Genomic DNA, 20227 nt, shown 5'->3' with positions numbered 1-20227 from the left:
GCTGTACAAAGTATCAGGAGTAGCTAATGCCAGAGATATGGTGTGTCCCCCTATGATGCTTCATAGTGGATTAAGGCATCGCAAGAGTGATGTCAGAAGGGGATTCAATATCACTGACTTCACGATACTGACCCTAATGACATAATCAAATCATTTGCCAGGGACAAGAATTGTTGTGTTCCCTGAAGGTTACACAGAGAGAAGGATCCAGCTTCACGGACTAAAACTTTCTTCATTGGTGAATAAAAACCTTTCCAAAAGTGATGATTAAAACATAATTCTGCACACAGTGTACTTTGAAACTATTAGGCAAATGAGTATTTTGATCACATGATACTTTTTATACATGTTGTCCTACTCCAAGCTGCATAGGCTTGAGAGCCAACTCCCAATTAAGTAAATCTGGTGATGTGCATCTCTGTAATGAGGAGGGGTGTTGACTAATGACATCAACACCCTATATAAGGTGTGCTTAATTATTAGGCAACTTCCTTTCCTTTGGCAAAATGGATCAGAAGACAGATTTGACGGGCTCTGAAAAGTCCAAAATTGTGAGATGTCTTGCAGAGGGATGCAGCAGTCTTGAAATTTCCAAACTTTTGAAGCGTTATCACCGAACAATCAAGCATTTCATGGCAAATAGCCAACAGGGTCGCAAGAAGCATGTTGGCCAAAAAAGGCGCAAAATAACTGCCCATGAATTGAAGAAAATCAAGCGTGAAGCTGCCAAGATGCCATTCGCCACCCGTTTTGCCATATTTCAGAGCTGCAACGTTACTGGAGTATCAAAAAGCACAAGGTGTGCGATAGTCGGGAACATGGCCAAGGTAAGGAAGGCTGAAAAACGACCACCTTTGAACAAGAAACATAAGATAAAACGTCTAGAATGGGCCAAGAAATATCGTAAGACTGATTTTTTTCAAAGGTTTTATGGACTGATGAAATGAAAGTGACTCATGATGGGCCAAATAGATGGGCCAGAGGCTGGATCAGTAAAGGGCAGAGAGCTCCACTCCGACTCAGCCGCCAGCAAGGTGGAGGTGGGGTACTGGTATGGGCTGGTATCATCAAAGATGAACTTGTGGGACATTTTTGGGTTGAGGATGGAGTGAAGCTCAACTCCCAAACCTACTGCCAGTTTCTGGAAGACAACTTCTTCAAGCAGTATAGGAAGAAGTCAGTATCGTTCAAGAAAAACATGATTTTCATGCAGGACAATGCTCCATCACATGCATCCAACTACTCCACAGCGTGGCTGGCCAGTAAAGGTCTAAAAGAAGAAAAAATAATGACATGGCCCCCTTGTTCACCTGATATGAACCCCATAGAGAACCTGTGGTCCATCATAAAATGTGAGATCTACAGGGAGGGAAAACAGTACACCTCTTGGAACAGTGTCTGGAAGGCTGTGGTGGCTGCTGCACGCAATGTTGATCGAAAACAGATCAAGCAACTGACAGAATCTATGGATGGAAGGCTGTTGAGTGTCATCATAAAGAAAGGTGGCTATATTCATCACTATTTTTTTTGTTTTTGTTTTTGCATGTCAGAAATGTTTATTTCTAAATTTTGTGCACTGATATTGGTTTACCTGGTGAAAATAAACAAGTGAGATGGGATTATATTTGGTTTTTATTAAGTTGCCTAATAATTCTGCACAGTAATAGTTACCTGCACAAACATATCCTCCTAAGATAGCCAAATCTAAAAAAAAAACCTCCAACTTCCAAAAATATTAAGCTTGGATATTTATGAGTCTTTTGGGTTGATTCAAAACATAGTTGTTGATCAATAATAAAAATAATCCTCTAAAATACAACTTGCCTAATAATTCTGCACACGGTGTACGTGTGTAATTAAAGTAAAGTGTATAATTACAAAGTTAGTGCAAATTCCAGAACTAAATGATCTGGCGATCTACGCATTTCAGGTGTAAACCACCTCTAATCATGATTGTTCATGATTAAAGGGTGGTTTACACCTGAAACTCATAGATCGCCAGATCATCCAGTTTAGAAGAGGATGATATATTTCTTGTGATGTTTCTTGATTCACATTGGAAACCTAACTCTCTACCCAGTACCTTTAATTAAAACCGCTTGCTACCATGAACACCTTTAATCTACACCTTGTCCAAACAACATAGTGAAAGTGCCTTTTTTTTCCATTCTTCCTTAGGTTGCATCTTCTGATGCCACCAACATTGAATCATCAATAATGAAAGATGGAAACTTGTACATTATCAATGGACATAAATGGTGGACATCAGGTATGAGATTAAAATGACAGAACCTTTGAGTAGCAATGGGATAGAAAATTTTCCGGACAATCTTCTCAAACATAATTTGCACAAAATATGCAAATATGCACTTCAAATTTCTGTGTTGTAAAGCATTTTTGATTATTAAAGAGCAATACGCAGCTGCTTCTATATGCTTTTTGTATATATTCTGTATATCTGTTTAAGATGAAGTACGATATATGTGTCCTATGGCTTCCAGTATCACCTATACGCTAATGACACTTAAATCTACTTCTCTGACACAAATGTCACCTCTGCTGTCTAGAATATCAGAGTTTCTATCAGCCATATCTTCGTTCTCATCATGCTTCCTAAAACTTAATGTGGAGAAACCGAACTAATCATCTTTCCTCCATCTCACTTAACTACCCTACCAGATCTATCTGTCACTATAATTGACATCATCCTTTACCCTGTAACACAAGTGTGCTGCTTTGGAGTAACTCTAAATTCTTCCCTGTCCTTCAAGTCACACATCCAAGCCCATCCCACCTCCAGCTCCAAAAAATGTCAAGAATTCACCCCTTACTCAACGCTGAATCTACAGGGTGGGCCATTTATATGGATACACCTAAATTAAATGGGAATGGTTGGTGATATCAACTTCCTGTTTGTGGCACATTAGTATATGGGAGGGGAAAAACTTTTCCAGATGGGTGGTGACCATGGTGGCCATTTTGAAGTCGGCTATTTTGGATACAACTTTATTTTTTTCAATGGGAAGAGGGTCATGTGACACATTAAACTCATTGAGAATTTCATAAGAAAAAAGAAAAACAATGGTGTGCTTGGTTTTAACGTAACTTTATTCTTTCATGAGTTTTTTACAAGTTTAAGACCACTTATAAAATGTGTTCAAAGTGCTGTCCATTGTGTTGGATTGTCAATGCAACCCTCTTCTCCCACTCTTAACACTGATAGCAACACCGCAGAAGAAATGCTAGCACAGGCTTCCAGTATCCTTAGACTTTTATCTTTGGGGTCATCTGAATACAATTGTCTATGCTGTGAAGATACAAGATGTGCAGCATCTGAAACAATGGATGCTGGAAGCCTGTGCTAGCATTTCTTCTGCGGTGTTGCTATGGCTATGTGCCCACGTTGCAGACCTGAAGCATATTTTTTACGCTTCTCCCTGGCGGGAAAATCGCATGCGGATATTACATGCGGTTTTCCCGCCAGATAGAAGCGTTTGTGAGGCGTCTTTGCATGCATTTCCGCATGCGGGTTATCAAGCACTTCTCCAAGCATCACTTGGATAAGTGCTTGACAACTTGTTCAGAAAGGTAAAAAATAAAAAAATAAACTTTATACTCACCTTCTGATGCATTCTCTGCCCCGTCCGGAGTCTTGAGCGGCTCACGCTGTTGTGTGCAGGACCTGCGGTGACGTCATTGAGTCATGTGGTGGGTCACATGACTCAATGACGTGGCAGGTCCTTCAGACAACAGCGCGACGGAGGGAAAACATCAGAAGATAAGTATAAACTTTATTTTATTCTTTTTTTTACAGGTTCTTTGGTACCCAGGTCTGGATGAGAGTCTCCTCTCCTCCAGACTTGGGTACCATCCGCACATTGATTCCGCAGCGCTTCCGCAAAATTAATGAACATGCTGCGGATTTTTGACTGCAGCATATACGCTGCGGAAAAATCCGCAGCATGGGCATTGACATTGCGGAATGCCATTGGGGACCATGGGGTGCGGATCTACATGCGTTTTTCAAGCGTTTACGCTGCGGAAATTCCGCAGCATATACGCTTGAAAAACGCTACGTGGGCACACAGCCTATCAGTGTGTCAAGAGTGGGAGAAGAGGTTGCATTGAGAATCCAACACCATGGGCAGCACTTTGAACACATTTTATAAGTGGTCATAAACTTGTAAAAAACTCATGAAAGAATAAAGTTACGTTAAAACCAAGGACACCATTGTTTTTCTTATGAAATTCTCTAAGTTTGATGTGTCACATGACCCTCTTCTCATTGAAAAAAATAAAGTTGGATCCAAAATGGCCATCTTCAAAATGGCTGCCATGGTCACCACCCATCTGGAAAAGTTTTCCCCCTCCCATATACTAATGTGCCACAAACAGGAAGTTGATATCACCAACCATTCCCATTTAATTTAGGTGTATCTATATAAATTGGCCACCCTGTACTAAAATGTTAGTGCATGCCCTCATCATCTCCTACCTCGACTACAGCAATATCCTCATCTGTGGCTTCCCAACTAACAATGTCACACCTCTCCAGTCTGTCCATAACTCTGCTACCCAATTAATCCACCTCTACCCTCATTTTCCCCGACACGTCTCCGCTTTGCAGATCTCTTCATTGCCTCCTAATTTTCCAACAGATTCAGCTTAAACTGCTAACACTGACCTACAAGGCTGTCCAAAATATATCTCTGCTATATATCTCCAAACTAAACTCCCGATATCTTCCCACACAATTTCTGATCCTCACATGACCTCCTTCTTTCCTCCACACTCGTATGTTTTTCACCCATATGTCTTCAAGACTTCTCTCGAGCATCCCCCATCCCCTGGAATTTTGTGCCCCAACATGTCTGGTTGTCTCCCACGTAGACTTCAGACAGAACCTGTATTTTGTATGTAAACCTTTATCATATGTACAACACCATGGGATCAATGGTGCTCTAAAAATTAGTAATAATAATAATATGGGCTTTACAAACCGCTTGGCTTTTTCCCATATGATGTAGCTTCCCTAACCCAGTTGCGTTTACACTGTAGTAGTACTGTAGTAGTAGCAGTAGCAAAAGCAGCAGCAGCATTCAGGAGGATCAGATCACAGAAGCATGACACTCGGCTCATGCTCGCAGCAGAGTTTGAGTCGATAGTTATTAGCATCTCGCATCGGATGCTATACGAAGTCATTATTATGGGAGACTTCAACTACCCTGAAATACATTGGGGGACAGAAACATGTAGTTCAAGCAAAGGAAATAGGTTTTTGACTACTATGAGAGACAATTACCTTTCACAACTGGTTCAGGACCCAACAAGAAGGGGGGCACTGCTAGACCTAATATTAACCAATAGGCCAGACCGCATATCAAATATATGAGTTGGGGGTCACTTGGGTAATATTGATCACAAAATAATACGTTTTCATGTAACCTTTAATAAGATGTGTAGTAGAGGGGTTACAAGGACACTAAACTTCAGGAAGGCAAATTTCCAACGGTTAAGAGATGATCTTAGTGCAATAAACTGGGACGATATCCTGAGACATAAAACTACACAAAGCAAATGGGAGACATTTATTAACATCCTGAATAGGACCTGTGTACAATATATACCCTATGGGAATAAACATGCTAGAAATAGGAGGAAATCACTATGGCTAAATAGAGCTGTAAGGGGTGCAATAAGTGACAAAAAGAAAGCATTTAGAGAACTAAAGCAAGTAGGTAGTGATGAGGCATTAAATAAATATAGAAAATTAAATAAATTATGTAAAAACCAAATCAAGGCAGCAAAGATTGAGGCAGAGAGAATCTTTGCCAGAGAAAGTAAAAATAACCCCAAAATATTCTTATAACATAAATAGTAAAAAACTAAAAAATGATAGTGTTGGCCCCCTTAAAAATAGTCTGGGTGAAATGGTGGATGAGGATGAGGAAAAAGCCAATATGCTAAATGATTTTTTTTCAACCGTATTTACACAAGAAAATCGCATGACAGAAAACATGATCAGTGATAACAAAAATTCTCCAGTAAATGTCACTTGCTTAACCCAGCAGGAAGTACGGCGGTGTCTAAAAATCACTAAAGTTGACAAATCCCCTGGCCCGGATGGGATACACCCGCGAGTACTGCAGTAATTAAGTAACGTCATAGATAGACCATTATTTTTAATCTTTAAAGATTCCATAATAACAGGGTCTGTACCACAGGACTGGCGTATAGCAAATGTGGTGCCAATATTCAAAAAGGGGACAAAAACTGAACTTGGAAATTATAGGCCGGTAAGCTTAACCTCTACTGTGGGTAAAATCCTGGAGGGTTTCCTAAGAGATGCTATAATAGAGTATCTGAAGAAGAATAACCTCATGACCCAATATCAACATGGGTTTACGAGGGACCGTTCCTGTCAAACTAATCTGATCAGTTTTTATGAGGAGGCAAGTTCTGGACTGGACCAAGGAAAAGCAGTGGATGTTGTGTATATGGACTTTTCAAAAGCTTTTGATACGGCTCCACACAAAAGGTTGATACATAAAATGAGAACAATGGGGATAGGGGAAAATATATGTATGTGGGTTAAGAATTGGCTCAGTGATAGGAAACAAAGGGTGGTTATTAATGGAAAACACTCAGACTGGGTCACAGTTAACAGTGGGGTACCACAGGGGTCAGTATTGGGCCCCCTTCTTTTTAACATATTTATTAATGACCTTGTAGGGGGCATACAGAGTAATATTTCAATATTTGCAGATGACACTAAACTCTGCAGGATAATCAATACAGAGGAGGACAATTTTATATTACAGGAGGATCTATGTAAACTAGAAGCTTGGGCTAATAAATGGCAAATGAGCTTTAATGGGGATAAATGTAAGGTAATGCACTTGGGCTGAGGAAATAAAATGTATAATTATATGCTTAATTGTAAAACACTGGGCAAAACTGTAACTGAAAAAGACCTGGGTGTATTGGTGGACGACAAGCTCACGTTTAGTGGCCAGTGTCAGGCTGCTGCTGCAAAGGCAAATAAAATAATGGGATGCATTAAAAGAGGCATAGATGCTCATGAGGAGAACATAATTTTACCTTTATACAAGTCATTAGTGCGACCACACTTAGAATACTGTGTACAGTTCTGGTCTCCGGTGTATAAGAAAGACATAGCTGAACTAGAGCGGGTGCAGAGAAGAGCGACCAAGGTTATTAGAGGACTGGGGGGTCTGCAATACCAAGACAGGTTATTACACTTGGGGTTATTTAGTTTGGAAAAAAGAAGGCTTAGGGGTGATCTTATTACTATGTACAACTATATGAGGGGACAGTACAAAGACCTTTCTACTGATCTTTTTACTCTGAGGCCTGAGACAGGGACAAGGGGGCATCTTCTACGTCTGGAGGAAAGAAGGTTTAAACATAATCACAGATGGGGATTCTTTACTGTAAGAGCAGTGAGACTATGGAACTCTCTGCCGCATGATGTTGTAATGAGTGATTCACTGTTAAAATTTAAGAAGGGCATGGATGCCTTTCTTGAAAAGTATAATATTACAGGTTATAAATACTAGATTCCTTGTGGAGCTTAGTGTTTGCCACATGGGTTTTTTTTGCCTTCCTCTGGATCAACAAGTTAGGCTATGGGTTGGACTAGATGGACTTAGTCTTCCTTCAACCTCAAAAACTATGTTACTATGTTACCAGTAGGTATATACGCCCGAAAATGATGCACGGCAGAACGCATGTATGCCCAGCCGGCACCATAAAAGTCTATGGCCCCGTCAGCGCATACGTCCAAATCCCGTTTTGCGGGAGGGTTCGGTCGCAAGCCCCAACAGGACCCACAAATGTGAAGATTAGGACAATGTGAAAGCACTCTTAGTGATGTATGCAGAGACTCTACGATATTCCCATGAAACACAGTTTCAAACCATTTGCCCTGCCTCCTGCTTGTGATAGATTTCTGCCTTCAGCTCTTGCAGGGAAGAGCAGTATAAATCTCATAGACATACACACAGCTGAAATATAGCACCTTTTATTTAAGTAGTCAAAGGATATATACAAATAGTATATCAACAAACATTCAATATAGTCATAGGCGGATTATAATGAGGGCAATCTGGGCTACCGCCCGGGGCTCCGGAGGGTCCATGGCCAGATTGCCCTCATTATAATATGTGCGGCACATACCAGCAGACAGTGGCGGGGGGGGCCCCTGGACCGCTCCCCCAGCAGCGGCGCACGGCCGCTGCTTCTTCCTCGGCCGGGCCAGCACTCCACCTGTTAACTTCCCTGTTTGCTGGCCCAGCCGCGTCACAGCTAGGAGACAAGGCCCTGTGCGCGGCCGTGTCTGCTAGTGTGACGTCACGTCACTGCTGCATCGGAGAGAAGCTGGACGACTGGAGCCGAGCTGGGGGATGGTGTGTGTGTGTGTGTGCAGGCAGATATCATTGTGTGATGTCTGTTTATATGTATTTTTGTGTTTCAAATGTGTTCATGCGTGTATGTATATGTCTGTATATGTTTGTGTGTGTGTGTGACTGCGTGCGGCCTCCCGCTGTCTCTGGGGGGGCGCCGTGCGGCCTCCCGCTGTGTATAGATGGCTACGTGCGGCCTCCTGCTGTGTATAGATGGCTACGTGCGGCCTCCTGCTGTGTATAGATGGCTACGTGCGGCCTCCTGCTGTGTATAGATGGCTACGTGCGGCCTCCTGCTGTGTATAGATGGCTACGTGCGGCCTCCCACTGTGTATAGATGGTGCCGTGCGGCCTCTTGCGGTGTATAGATGGCTACGTGCGGCCTCTCGCTGTGTATAGATGGCGCCGTGCGGCCTCCCGCTATATCTGGGGGGCGCCGTGTGGCCTCCCGCTGTGTATAGATGGCTACGTGCGGCCTCTTGCTGTGTATAGATGGCGCCTTGCGGCCTCTTGCTGTGTATAGATGGCTACGTGCGGCCTCTCGCTGTGTATAGATGGCGCCTTGCGGCCTCCCGCTGTATCTGGGGGGCGCCGTGTGGCCTCCCGCTGTGTATAGATGGCTACGTGCGGCCTCTTGCTGTGTATAGATGGCGCCGTGCGGCCTCCCGCTGTGTATAGATGGCGCCGTGCGGCCCCCTGCTGTGTATAGATGGCGCCGTGCGGCCCCCTGCTGTGTATAGATGGCACCGTGCGGCCCCCTGCTGTGTATAGATGACACCGTGCGGCCTCCTGCTGTGTATAGATGGCACCGTGCGGCCTCCTGCTGTGTATAGATGGCACCGTGCGGCCCCCTGCTGTGTATAGATGGCACCGTGCGGCCCCCTGGTGTGTATAGATGGCACCGTGCGGCCTCCTGCTGTGGTGTATAGTTGGTGTGCTCAATATTAAGTCATGCAATTAATGTAAGGCTATGTGCCCACGATGCAGAAATGCTCCGGATTTTTCCTGAGCGTTTCTGCATCTCCCTGGCAGAAAAAACGCATGTGGATTTTACATGCGTTTTTCCTGCCAGGGACAAGCGGATGTGAAGCGTTCTTTACATGCATTTCCGCATGCGGGTTGTCAAGCGCTTTCCAAGGATTTATATAGTGTGACCGTAAAAGAATGGTAAAAAATAAATATATACTTACCTTTTGATGGCCTGTCGACGTCAGCAGTCACGTGACCCGTCACATGACTAAATGACTTCACCACAGGTCCTTTAGTCTACCGCGAGCTGCCGGCAAACCAGGACGCATCAGATAAATACACCAGGGGCCATCAAAAGGTAAGTATAATATTTATTCTTTATTTTATTCTTTTCTTACAGATAGTATGGTACCGGGGTCTGGAGGAGAGTCTCCTCTTCTCCAGACCCGGTTTCCATCCGCACATTGAACCGCATGATATCCGCATGTGCACATGTAGTGATGCGGATATTATGCGTTCCAATGCAAGTCAATGGCAGCGAAAACACCACGCTTCCGCAAAATAATTGGTAGTGCTGTGGATTTTTCCGCAATGATAATCTGCAGCGGAAAATTCCGCAGCATGTGCTCAGCACATGCGGATTATCATTGGGGAACATGGCAGACCTTCTACCAAGCGTATTTTAAGCGTTTCTGCAGCGGAATTGCTGCTGCGGAAACGCTTAAAAAACGCATAGAGGGCACACTGCCTAAAAAAAATTATTATTATTAATATTGTGCCAAATTAATTTCACGTGAACTATCACATGATCTATCACAGGGGATCATGTGACATGTGATACATCAGGTGTGTGTGTTGGGGGGAGGGGGGACCGCGCCTTCTAAACTGTCCGGGGCCCTTGCTACTCTTAATCCACCCCTGAATATAGTTAACCCCCATTATATCACCAAGCTTATGCAAAATGCAATCTGCGATACGCAATCTAGGGGAACTACTTTGTTGATTACCAACACTCAGATTTTATTCCAATGACTGAAGACTTCACTTCTGAACATTTTTACAGTTTCATGTGGGTTCAGTTCTCTTCTGTCTAAAACACACTTGTATGCCCCTGATACTTTGAACCCAATTTGTTATTGCATTTGCACCTTTTCTCTCTATTTTTTGGTGTTTTACACCTGTTTTTAATTTGCACCCTTTTTAAAGTCTTGTTTTGTGCTCAAGTGTTGTAAGTTTTTTTTTTTTATTATTTAAATCTTAATCCATGGGGCTGGGTTTCGGGTTTCCTGAAGATTTTGGCTGATTTATCAATCATGCCTTTTTAAAAGTCCCACATTTTTTGCTTAAATATATTTTAGTTCTGCCCTGGAGTGATTTTATGCATGTCTGACATTTTTGTGCAAATTTTACGACATTTTAACGGAAGAGGACACCTGAAATCCATCTCCTCTAAGCAAGACACATGAGCTGCTTTTTCACAATGGATGACAAGTTCGGGAGGCAGGGGGAGGGGAAGAAGGGTCTGATAAGTGGGGGAGGGATCTGATTTCATTGATAAGATACATTACAAAGTTTCTTGTCGCCTTTTCTATTGGTTTATGCAAAGTTTGTTGAAAGTACAGTTCTGTTTTAATTCACTTTCTCTAGTGATGATGTGACAAATATGCTTTTCTTTCTTTAGGAGCACTTGATCCACGTTGTAAAATTTGTATTTTTATGGGAAAGACTGATCCAGATGCTTCTCGTCACAAACAGCAGACAATGATTTTGGTTCCAATGGATACACCTGGAGTAAAGATCCTGAGGCCTCTCACTGTCTACGGATTAGATGATGCTCCAGGTAACAGAGCTCAACCTAAACAACTGTCTCCAGTATACAGCTACATGGCAAGATATGGCTATGCTAGTACTGAAACATTTTTCTAGGGGTTGTCCCATGAACAAAGTATATTTTAATAAACAAATCTTGCATTAAAAACATGTTCTATAATTTGATGTGTTAAAAAAATTTTTTTTCCCTGAGCTGAGATCTTATAAACGCTGGGTACTGTGTAATGGCTGTGTCTGACCCTACAGGAACATGGTCTGATCATACCACAGCTACTGGGCAGGGGAGGAAGCAAAAGAGTATACAGACATTACAGCATTGGATAGCAGATGCTGCTTTCTGTGAGGTAAAACATTTCCCCGCCTGTTTAAATGTTTTACCTCAGAGAAATGTAGTTTATTCATGGGACAGCCCCTAAATTCTTATCTTCATGTGTTAATTTGTCTTTTTTTCTATGCAAAGCTGGACATGGAGAATTACGCTTTGATAATGTGCGAGTGCCTAAGGAGAATATACTACTGGGTAGAGGAAGAGGATTTGAAATTGCACAGGGTAGACTGGGTCCAGGAAGAATACATCATTGTATGAGACTTGTAGGACATGCAGAGAGGTCCTTATCACTCATGAAACAAAGAGTAAGTCATATTTCCCTGCATTAAAACCTTTCAATATATTCTGCCCATGCTATTCCCTCTTCTGTCCGGTTTTACATCCGTGATCTACCGGTATATGTCTGACATTATTTACAGCGTCACAAATGCAGGCCAGAGGTTCCCCATGCCTGGTGTACTAAGTTGGTTAAGCCAACAGCATGTAGATGTGTATGGTATAGCCTGATGCTAATTTACTGCTGTTCTTGAGTTTTGTTTGAAAACTGCCTGCTACTTATTGTATCATGGACTTATATATTGAATTTTTCATATTTACTGTACATATTCATATTACATTCTGCTATTACATGACCAACAAAACACAAGCTGCATCTGTTCTCATGATTTTCAAGTACTTGTTTTCTTCTTTATCAAAGGTAAAATCAAGAATAGCTTTTGGCAAACCTTTGGCGGAACAAGGGACTATCTTGGCAGATATTGCCAAATCCAGAGCTGAGATTGATCAGGCGAGATTGCTGGTGCTTAAAGCTGCCCATCTCATGGATACTGTAGGCAATAAGGTAAATTCTTAGAGACAAAGTAAGGGTATGTGCCCACTTTGAATATTTGCAACAGATATTTCTGCACCAAAAACCAGAGTGTTGGCAGGAAAAACACTATGTAAAATAGGCATCTTTTTGCATATGTTTTTGATGTGTTTTTACTTACGTTTTTTTTCCCACCCATTTGAATAGATTAACAACTTCTATAAAAACGTTGTAATAATTGAGATGCTGCAGATTTGAAAAAAAAATGCATTGATGATTAAAATCCATAAGGAAAAAATAAGCAGCATGTGCATAAGGTTTCAGTAATATTATTCACTTTTGCTGCTACTGTAAACTGCAGCTTTTTTTTACGCTTAAAAACATGCGAAAACCCGCAAAACATTTGAAGAAGCCCTAAGCCTTCCCGCTTCCTAGATTTGTAACTTGGCAAAAAGTGTGTGCTTTATAATGGTAATCCAGTGCAATTATTGTGTAAGGCTGAGTTCAGATCTCCATTATGAGTTCTGTTTCTCTCTGCTCTGATGGCAAAAAGGACAAAGACAGAATTAAAGCTGTAACAAACCTTTCACATGACAAACAAAATATTACCCAGTGGGACCCATGGACTTGTAATCAGGTCTGTCAGCTTCCACCTTTCAGTTTGCCAAAAAGATAAAGCATCGCAAACTATGATATTTGACAAAATCTGTAATAGGGCGCACCAAATAGTAAATCTGCCTCATTTACAGTCTTATTCACCTTTTGTTCTATCTCCTTTTTCAGGAAGCTGCTTTGGAAATTGCTTTAATTAAAATGGTCGCCCCAGCTATGGCTCAAAATGTTGTTGACAGAGCAATTCAGGTAAAAAAAAAACAAACTAGCAATTTGAAATACCGATACTCCTTGCTTATAAGTGGGGGACACAAAATACAGTGGATAAAAGCTGCTGTCTGTAGGGGAAAGATACCGAGCTAAAAGCCTTCACAGACCAGAGCCGTGCTTTAGACCTCTTTGAGATCTTTATCAAAAATTCCCTTTTAAAGAGGTTGTCCACTACTATACAGTATGCCCCGATCGATTCATATGGTGGAAATAAGTGTTTTTGTAATTACCATCTGTTGTGATTCTTGCCTGTGAGTGGCGCTATTGCTGACCGCTCACCAGGCATCATGTGACCCCTGGCTACAACCGGCTCTGACATCCGCTGATGGCACGTCAAGTTCCGGCTGCAACCAGGCGTGACCCAGTGACGCGCTCCCTGTTGAGTGATGGGCTGTGGGTGGGGTTTCACTGCACGTCACAGCCCAGTATCCACCGCACGCTTTCCCAATGAATGCAGGAGAGGGAAAGCATGCGGTGGATGTAGAACTTCTGGAACCTCCAGCAAACAACTGTTACACGAGAAGCAAGAGCATGTATGTGGAATACATAACATTACAAGCTTTCCATCCATGTACTTATGAATCTTGTCAGTTCTAGATGTCGTTGGGCTGAATTGATGGCAGTTGCTCATAGCTGTCGGCTGTGTACAGTTGAGCAGTTCCCAAGGCAGGACTCCTATGATGTCCATATACCTAATTGTAGAGGGGTTGGCATTTTGAGACCATCTCTTTTATGTGTATAATAATCTTTTATGTTTGTTACAGAATTTAATCAAACTACAAAATGCAATATAGCCCATAATTCAGACACGCTAAAATAAAACCACTCATAACCTGGTGGGTTCCTTATGTGAAAACCCCTAAAGTCACCAAACTTTTAGTTAGTTGGATTCTACTGCATGTAGAATTGCTCTTTAAGACTGGGCGCACACTGTGTCTGTGTACCTAGCTTATAGTATACTTCGGGAGTTTTTCCCGATGTATGCTGTAATGTTGCCATACGCAACCATTGACCAGACAGAGGCAGAAACTATTCTTTCATCCATCGTCCGTCCAGTATGTGACTACTTTTTGTTTAACTGTTTAGGAAAGTGCAGCGGATTGTGCTTTTCTTTACAGGGGGCAACTGCAAAGAACCGTATACTGTGCAATCAGGGTTGGACTGGCCCACCAGAGAAACGGAGAATCCTCCGGTGGGCTCTGGCTTCTCCTTCAGGATCGTGTAAACCTTGCAGCTGCTATGAGGCTCTTGAGTGGGGGAGAATGGTGGGCCCTCAGAATAAAATCCCCTGGTGGACCCAATGTTCTTCAGTTTTTTTTTTGTTACAGTGGGTTGCTATGGTGGACGTATGCCTCGGCATTCATCCTGACTGTGCACACTGTTGGGTGCTGACCTCCTGAGGGTATAAGCCCAAAAGGGTGGACCAAGCCTAAATAATTTATCTTGGGAGAAACATTGAGGGGATTTACTCCTTTATTTGTAGAATCCAGAGTTGCTCCCCCAAAATTGATAGTCATTTGAATGCCTACTATATGATGCTACATCGCTGATAGCAGCTGCGATATGCCTTCCCACGGCAATAACAACTGACCGGCTGTGTTAAAGAATTTATCTTCATTTTTAGCTGAGTTATCTTTGTAATATAATTCAAGTCCTCTCTTATGTGTGAGCCTGGGTTTACAGGGCAGATTTCTGCCAAGAACGGGCACCGCATGATAATATATCAAGTTGAGTGGCACTCGTTTAAGGTCCTTTTACATGGAACAATGCAAACTCTGCAATTGTTCAGTCCCCATACCGTCTGCATATTATCATCAGCACCTTCTCTGTCTTCAGAGGGAGATGTGCTGCGATTTTAGGATAGCTTATGCAGGTCCTGTGAGCTGCCAAACAAACATTTAGTTTGTGCATTATTTTTTTTGCTTGAATGACTTATTTACCATGAATTTATTTATCCCTTAGGCTTTCGGGGCTGCAGGACTCAGCAATGATTTCCCACTTGCTCAGTTTCATGCCTGGGCACGGGCCCTGCGCTTGGCCGACGGACCTGATGAAGTTCACAGAGCCGCTGTGGCTAAAATAGAACTAAAACATTAGAACGTGTCTTAAACTATGGAATGGAAAAATCTTTTTGTCTCATTAATTTAGAATAAAATCCCCACAGCAATTGCTTGAAGTTTGGGTTGTAGGTTAGGATACGCATATGTACACTGATCAGAAAGAATGACGTTTGTTTGGGGTTTTTTCATTTTTGTTATCTTAGTTTGCTTTCTTTATTATACTTAATGCTGCATTAATGCATCCATATGTCATAGGCCGAGTATGGACCGAGATGCACGGATTGTCCACATGTCTCCTGACCGGAATTTGACAATCTCATATGTCTATAAGGCTCTCCAGTTCAGATCATGAGACCTGCAGACAGTCTGTGCATCAGTCTGTACTCGGACCATGACTAGGGAAAATGTGAATGCGGCATTAGTCATATGTTTACTATTCTAGCAAAATATCTCATAATGATACAGTGTAAAAACACTATAACGGTCACATGAAGGTAAAAAAAAAACAGAAAAAAAAATAAAATTTGAAGGCTACATGGCTAAAATTAAACAATGAAAGTCCTACATACACAAGAAAATGTATTGATGTTGGTTTCTAAATTCTGTCACTGTTGCCTTTTTCTGAGTATCATTAAGTGCCTAAGAAAAGAACTACTCTTAAATTTACACTTGTATGTAGTTTTAATCATGTTTTTTCTATGCTGCTATTTGGATAAATTTATATTGAATAAATATTACTCGTGACACTAAAAAATGTAATATTTGATTTCTACAAATAAAAAAAATATATAATTTTTCTAAGATTATTTAATTATAAACTTGGCTTTGCTCATTTCTCTTCCTTTTTGTCAAAGATTTAAATCTTCAAGCCGTGCTAAAGATATAAAAAATGTATAAAAAGTGCATTGAAGTGTGGACTTGAGCTCCCAAGTTGGCGTTTGATGCATTTTAGTATTAACCCGTTACTGACATCCTCCATACATGTAAAGCCACAGGTGGAACCTGTAAAATACCACTGTCAGAGCACTTAAGCTCATTTCAATAAATCACACCAAAGATCTCGGTGGCCAGACATGCAAACATAAAAAAACGCATATATGTCCTGCCATGCAGCTCCTTGCACTAGTGTGATTTAAGGAGATGAGCTCAAAGATCCTCCGCTCTAGCATGTATGATTGCTACTTAGATGATCCATAGAAACTGCATATGCTAAAGCAGCCTGTAACACTGGTGGGTGTGGACACACTGTGCCAAGGGCCAGACTTACCTTGGAGGGGTGTGAGTAAGTGTCTACCGGGTATTCACTAGGGCCTCTGATGGTGGGGATAGGTTTGGCTGCAGTTAGACACCAGGTACCTCTCCAGGGCAGTCCCCGTGACTGCAGCAGCTGACCAGAGGGTCACAGGCACGGGTACCGCGATATAGGAGAGCAAAGATGTGGTCAAATAATGTGAGGTCAGGGCAGGCAACACAGGTTCGTTACACGTATCCAAGGTCAGACAGGACGGGTGAACAAGCAAGGTCGTAAATGGGAAGTAGAATAAAGAAAATGCATAAACTAGGTGCTAGGAACCAACGTTCAGGCAAGGAGTGGTGGGAGGAGTACAGCCTAAATGGCAATAGATTCATTTGTGTACATAATTGTCAATAGATATGAGCCATAATCAACCCAAAATTTGGTAATAAGCCCAAATGCCACTCCAACCATTATATTTAAACAGCACGACAAAGGAGTTAAGGGCAAAAAAGTATTACATTTTATTACACTTACAGATAAACACAATTTAAAAAGGATGAACAACCAGTAGCAATTATACTTGGTGACACAAAGGTGTAGTTATGTTAACTATATGAATTATATATTGTCTACACTGGGGTAGTTACAATAAGGGTATGGAAAAAGTGCTTTTCAGAAGGAATCAATGTTCATAAAGTAGAGAGAACACAGGGAAGTGTTTGTTCATATATAATAGTCAATATGGACATAAATTACACACTCACAACCTGTCTCAATGAAAAGAAATTAGAAAGATTACCAGTCCATATTATTATTATTATTATTTATATAGCACCATTGATTCCATGCTGCTGTCATAAGGAGGGGTTACATACAAATTACAGATATCACTTACAGTAAATGAACTAACAATGATAGACCGGTACAGAGGGAAGAGGGCCCTGCCCTTGTGGGCTTACATGCTACAGGGTGGGGAAGGAGACAGTAGGTTGGAAGTTTACAGCGGCTCTGGTGGTGGTGAAGAGGCAGCGTGGTCATTACAGGCTGTAGGCTTTCTTGAAAAGATGAGTTTTCAGGTTCTGTCTGAAGGATATGAATGTGGCAGATAATCGGACGTGTTGAGGCACAGAATTCTAGAGGATGGGGGATATTCGGGAGAAGTCTTGGAGGCGATTGGGTGAGGAACGAATAAGTGTGGAGAGGAGGTTGTCTTGGGAGGACCCGAGATTACGTGAGGGAATATATCGGGAGATTAGTTCAGAGATGTACGGAGGAGAGCGGTTGCGAGTGGCTTTGTAGGTCAGTGTTAGTAGTTTGAACTGGATACGCTGGGCAATTGGGAGCCAGTGAAGAGATTTGCAAAGGGGGGTAGCAGAGGAGTAGCAAGGAGAGAGATGAACTAATTGGGCAGCAGAGTTAAGGACAGACTGGAGAGGTGCAAGAGTGTTAGCAGGTAGGCCATAGAGGAGGATGTTGCAGTAGTCGAGGCGGGAGATGATGAAGGCATGCACAAGCAGTTTAGTAGATTGAGGGTTGAAGAAAGGACAGATTCTGGAAATATTTTTGAGCTGGAGGCGACGGGAGGTGGCAAGGGCTTGGATGTGTGGTTTGCAGGACAGAGCAGAGTCGAGGATTACACCAAGGCAGCGTATTTGTGGTACAGGGGAAAGAATGATGTCATTTATTGTGATATATAGATCAGATGCTAAGATACGCGAGATGGAGGAAAGATGATGAGTTCAGATTTGTCCACATTGAGTTTGAGGAAGCGAGAGAACATGGAGGATATGGCTGATAGACACACTGGGATTCTGGACAGCAGGGAGGTGACCTCTTGGCCAGAGAGGTAGATCTGGGTGTCATCAGCGTACAGGTGGTACTGGAAACCGTAGGACTTTGAGCTGTCCCAGGCCAAGGGTATAGATGGAGAAGAGTAGGGGTCCTAGGACAGAGCCTTGAAGGACTCCAACAGAGAGAGGGCAGGATGAAGAGGTAGTGTGGGAGTGAGAGACACTAAAAGTGCAGTTGGAAAGGTATGAGGAGATCCAGGATAGGGCAAGATCTTTGACACCAAAGAGAGAATCTGTAGTAGGAGGCAGTGGTCAACTGTGTCGAAGGCAGAGGACAGGTCTAGAAGGAGGAGTATGGAGAATTGTCTGTTAGCTATGGCTGTAAGTCATTAGTAACTTTGGTAAGGGCAGTTTCCGTTGAATGGTAGGGACGGAAGCCAGATTGTTGGTTGTCGAAGAAAGCGTTAGATGAGAAATGGGAAGAAAGTTCAGAGTGAACATGTTGCTCAAGGAGTTTGGAGGCGAATGGGGGCAGCAATATGGGGCGATAGCTAGACAAAGAAGTTGGGTGGAGGGATGGCTTTTTGAGGATAGGCGTGATTGTGGCATGTTTGAAAGCAGAGGGGAAGGAACCAGAAGTTAGTGATAGGTTGAAGAGATGGGTTAGGGATGGGATGAGCATGGGGGTGAGGTTGGGGAGGAGATGGGATGGGGTCAAGTGCACAAGTGGTGAGGTGTGATTTGGAGAGGAAGCGAGTAAGCTCTCCTTCAGTGATGTTGAAGAGGGAGGTTATTGGGGAAGGGCAGTGGTCTGGAAAACAAAGGGGTTGTGGTGGTCGGACAATGAAGGCTTGCTTTGTTTGGTCAATCTTGTTTTTGAAGTGTGTGGCAAAGTCCTTAGCAGTGATGAGGGGGCAGTGGAGATGCGGAGGAGGGAGTTAAAAGTGTTTAATAACTGTTTGGGGTTGTAGGATAAGGAAGATATGAGGGTTGTGAAGTAGGCCTGTTTAATGGAGGTGAGGGCTGATTTGAATGCGAGTGTTGCTTGTTTGAATGCAGTGAAGTCATGTTGCGAATGTGTTTTCTTTGAACGCCGCTCTGCAACCCTGGATGCTTGCCAAAGCTTTTTAGTGATGATATTGTGCTACGGTTGTCTATTGATAAGAAAGATTATACACTGCTCAAAAAAAGAAAGGGAACACTTAAACAGAATATAACTCCAAGTAAATCAAACTTCTGTGAAATCAAACTGTCCACTTAGGAAGCAACACTGATTGACAATCAATTTCACATGCTGTTGTGCAAATGGAATAGACAATAGATGGAAATGATTGACAATTATCAAGACACCCTCAATAAAGGAGTGGTTCTGCAGGTGGGGACCATAGACAACATCTCAGTACCAATGCTTTCTGGCTGATGTTTTGGTCACTTTTGAATGTTGGTTGTGCTTTCACACTGAGACGGACTCTACAACCCACAGAATTTGCTCAGGTAGTGCAGCTCATCCAGTATGGTACATCAATGCGAGCTGTGGCAAGAAGGCTTGCTGTGTCTGTCAGCGTAGTGTCCAGAGGCTGGAGGCGCTACCAGAAGACAGGCCAGTACACCAGGAGACGTGGAGGGGGCCGTAGGAGGGCAACAACCCAGCAGCAGGACCGCTACCTCCGCTTTTGTGCAAGGAGGAACAGGAGGAGCACTGCCGGAGCCCTGCAAAATGACCTCCAGCAGGCCACAAACGTGCATGTGTCTGCACAAACTGTTGGAAACCGACTCTGGGGACCCGACGTCCACAGATGGGGGTTGTGCTCACAGCCCAACACCGTGCAGGACGCTTGGCATTTGCCACAGCACACCAAGATTGGCAAAGTCGCCACTGGCGCCCTGTGCTCTTCAC

General features: G+C 42.7%; 1 protein-coding gene across 3 annotated transcripts in view; it reads left to right on the top strand.

Annotated features, from left to right (window-relative positions):
* The window catches only part of ACAD10 (acyl-CoA dehydrogenase family member 10), an 85155-nt gene extending 69129 nt beyond the window's left edge, over positions 1-16026 (top strand). For 2 of the 3 annotated variants that reach the window (XM_073676321.1, XM_073676322.1), the window contains exons 16-21: positions 2179-2269; positions 11077-11235; positions 11686-11858; positions 12251-12394; positions 13145-13222; positions 15206-16025. In XM_073676321.1, coding sequence (XP_073532422.1) covers positions 2179-2269; positions 11077-11235; positions 11686-11858; positions 12251-12394; positions 13145-13222; positions 15206-15340 — 780 coding nt within the window. In that variant the 3' untranslated portion in view covers positions 15341-16025. Of the gene's footprint in view, positions 1-2178; positions 2270-11076; positions 11236-11685; positions 11859-12250; positions 12395-13144; positions 13223-15205 lie in introns of all 3 variants that reach the window. The other variant, XM_073676323.1, reaches the window with a different exon arrangement.
* The last annotated feature ends 4201 nt before the right edge of the window (positions 16027-20227 follow it).

The sequence above is a fragment of the Phyllobates terribilis genome, unplaced genomic scaffold (genome assembly GCF_046119375.1).
Source record: "Phyllobates terribilis strain yellow unplaced genomic scaffold, ASM4611937v1 Scaffold_1__5_contigs__length_1240528914, whole genome shotgun sequence".
NCBI classification, from domain to species: Eukaryota; Metazoa; Chordata; class Amphibia; order Anura; family Dendrobatidae; genus Phyllobates; species Phyllobates terribilis.
The sequence above is the reverse complement of the archived record's forward strand: the minus strand, read 5'-3'. Positions and strand labels throughout refer to the sequence as shown.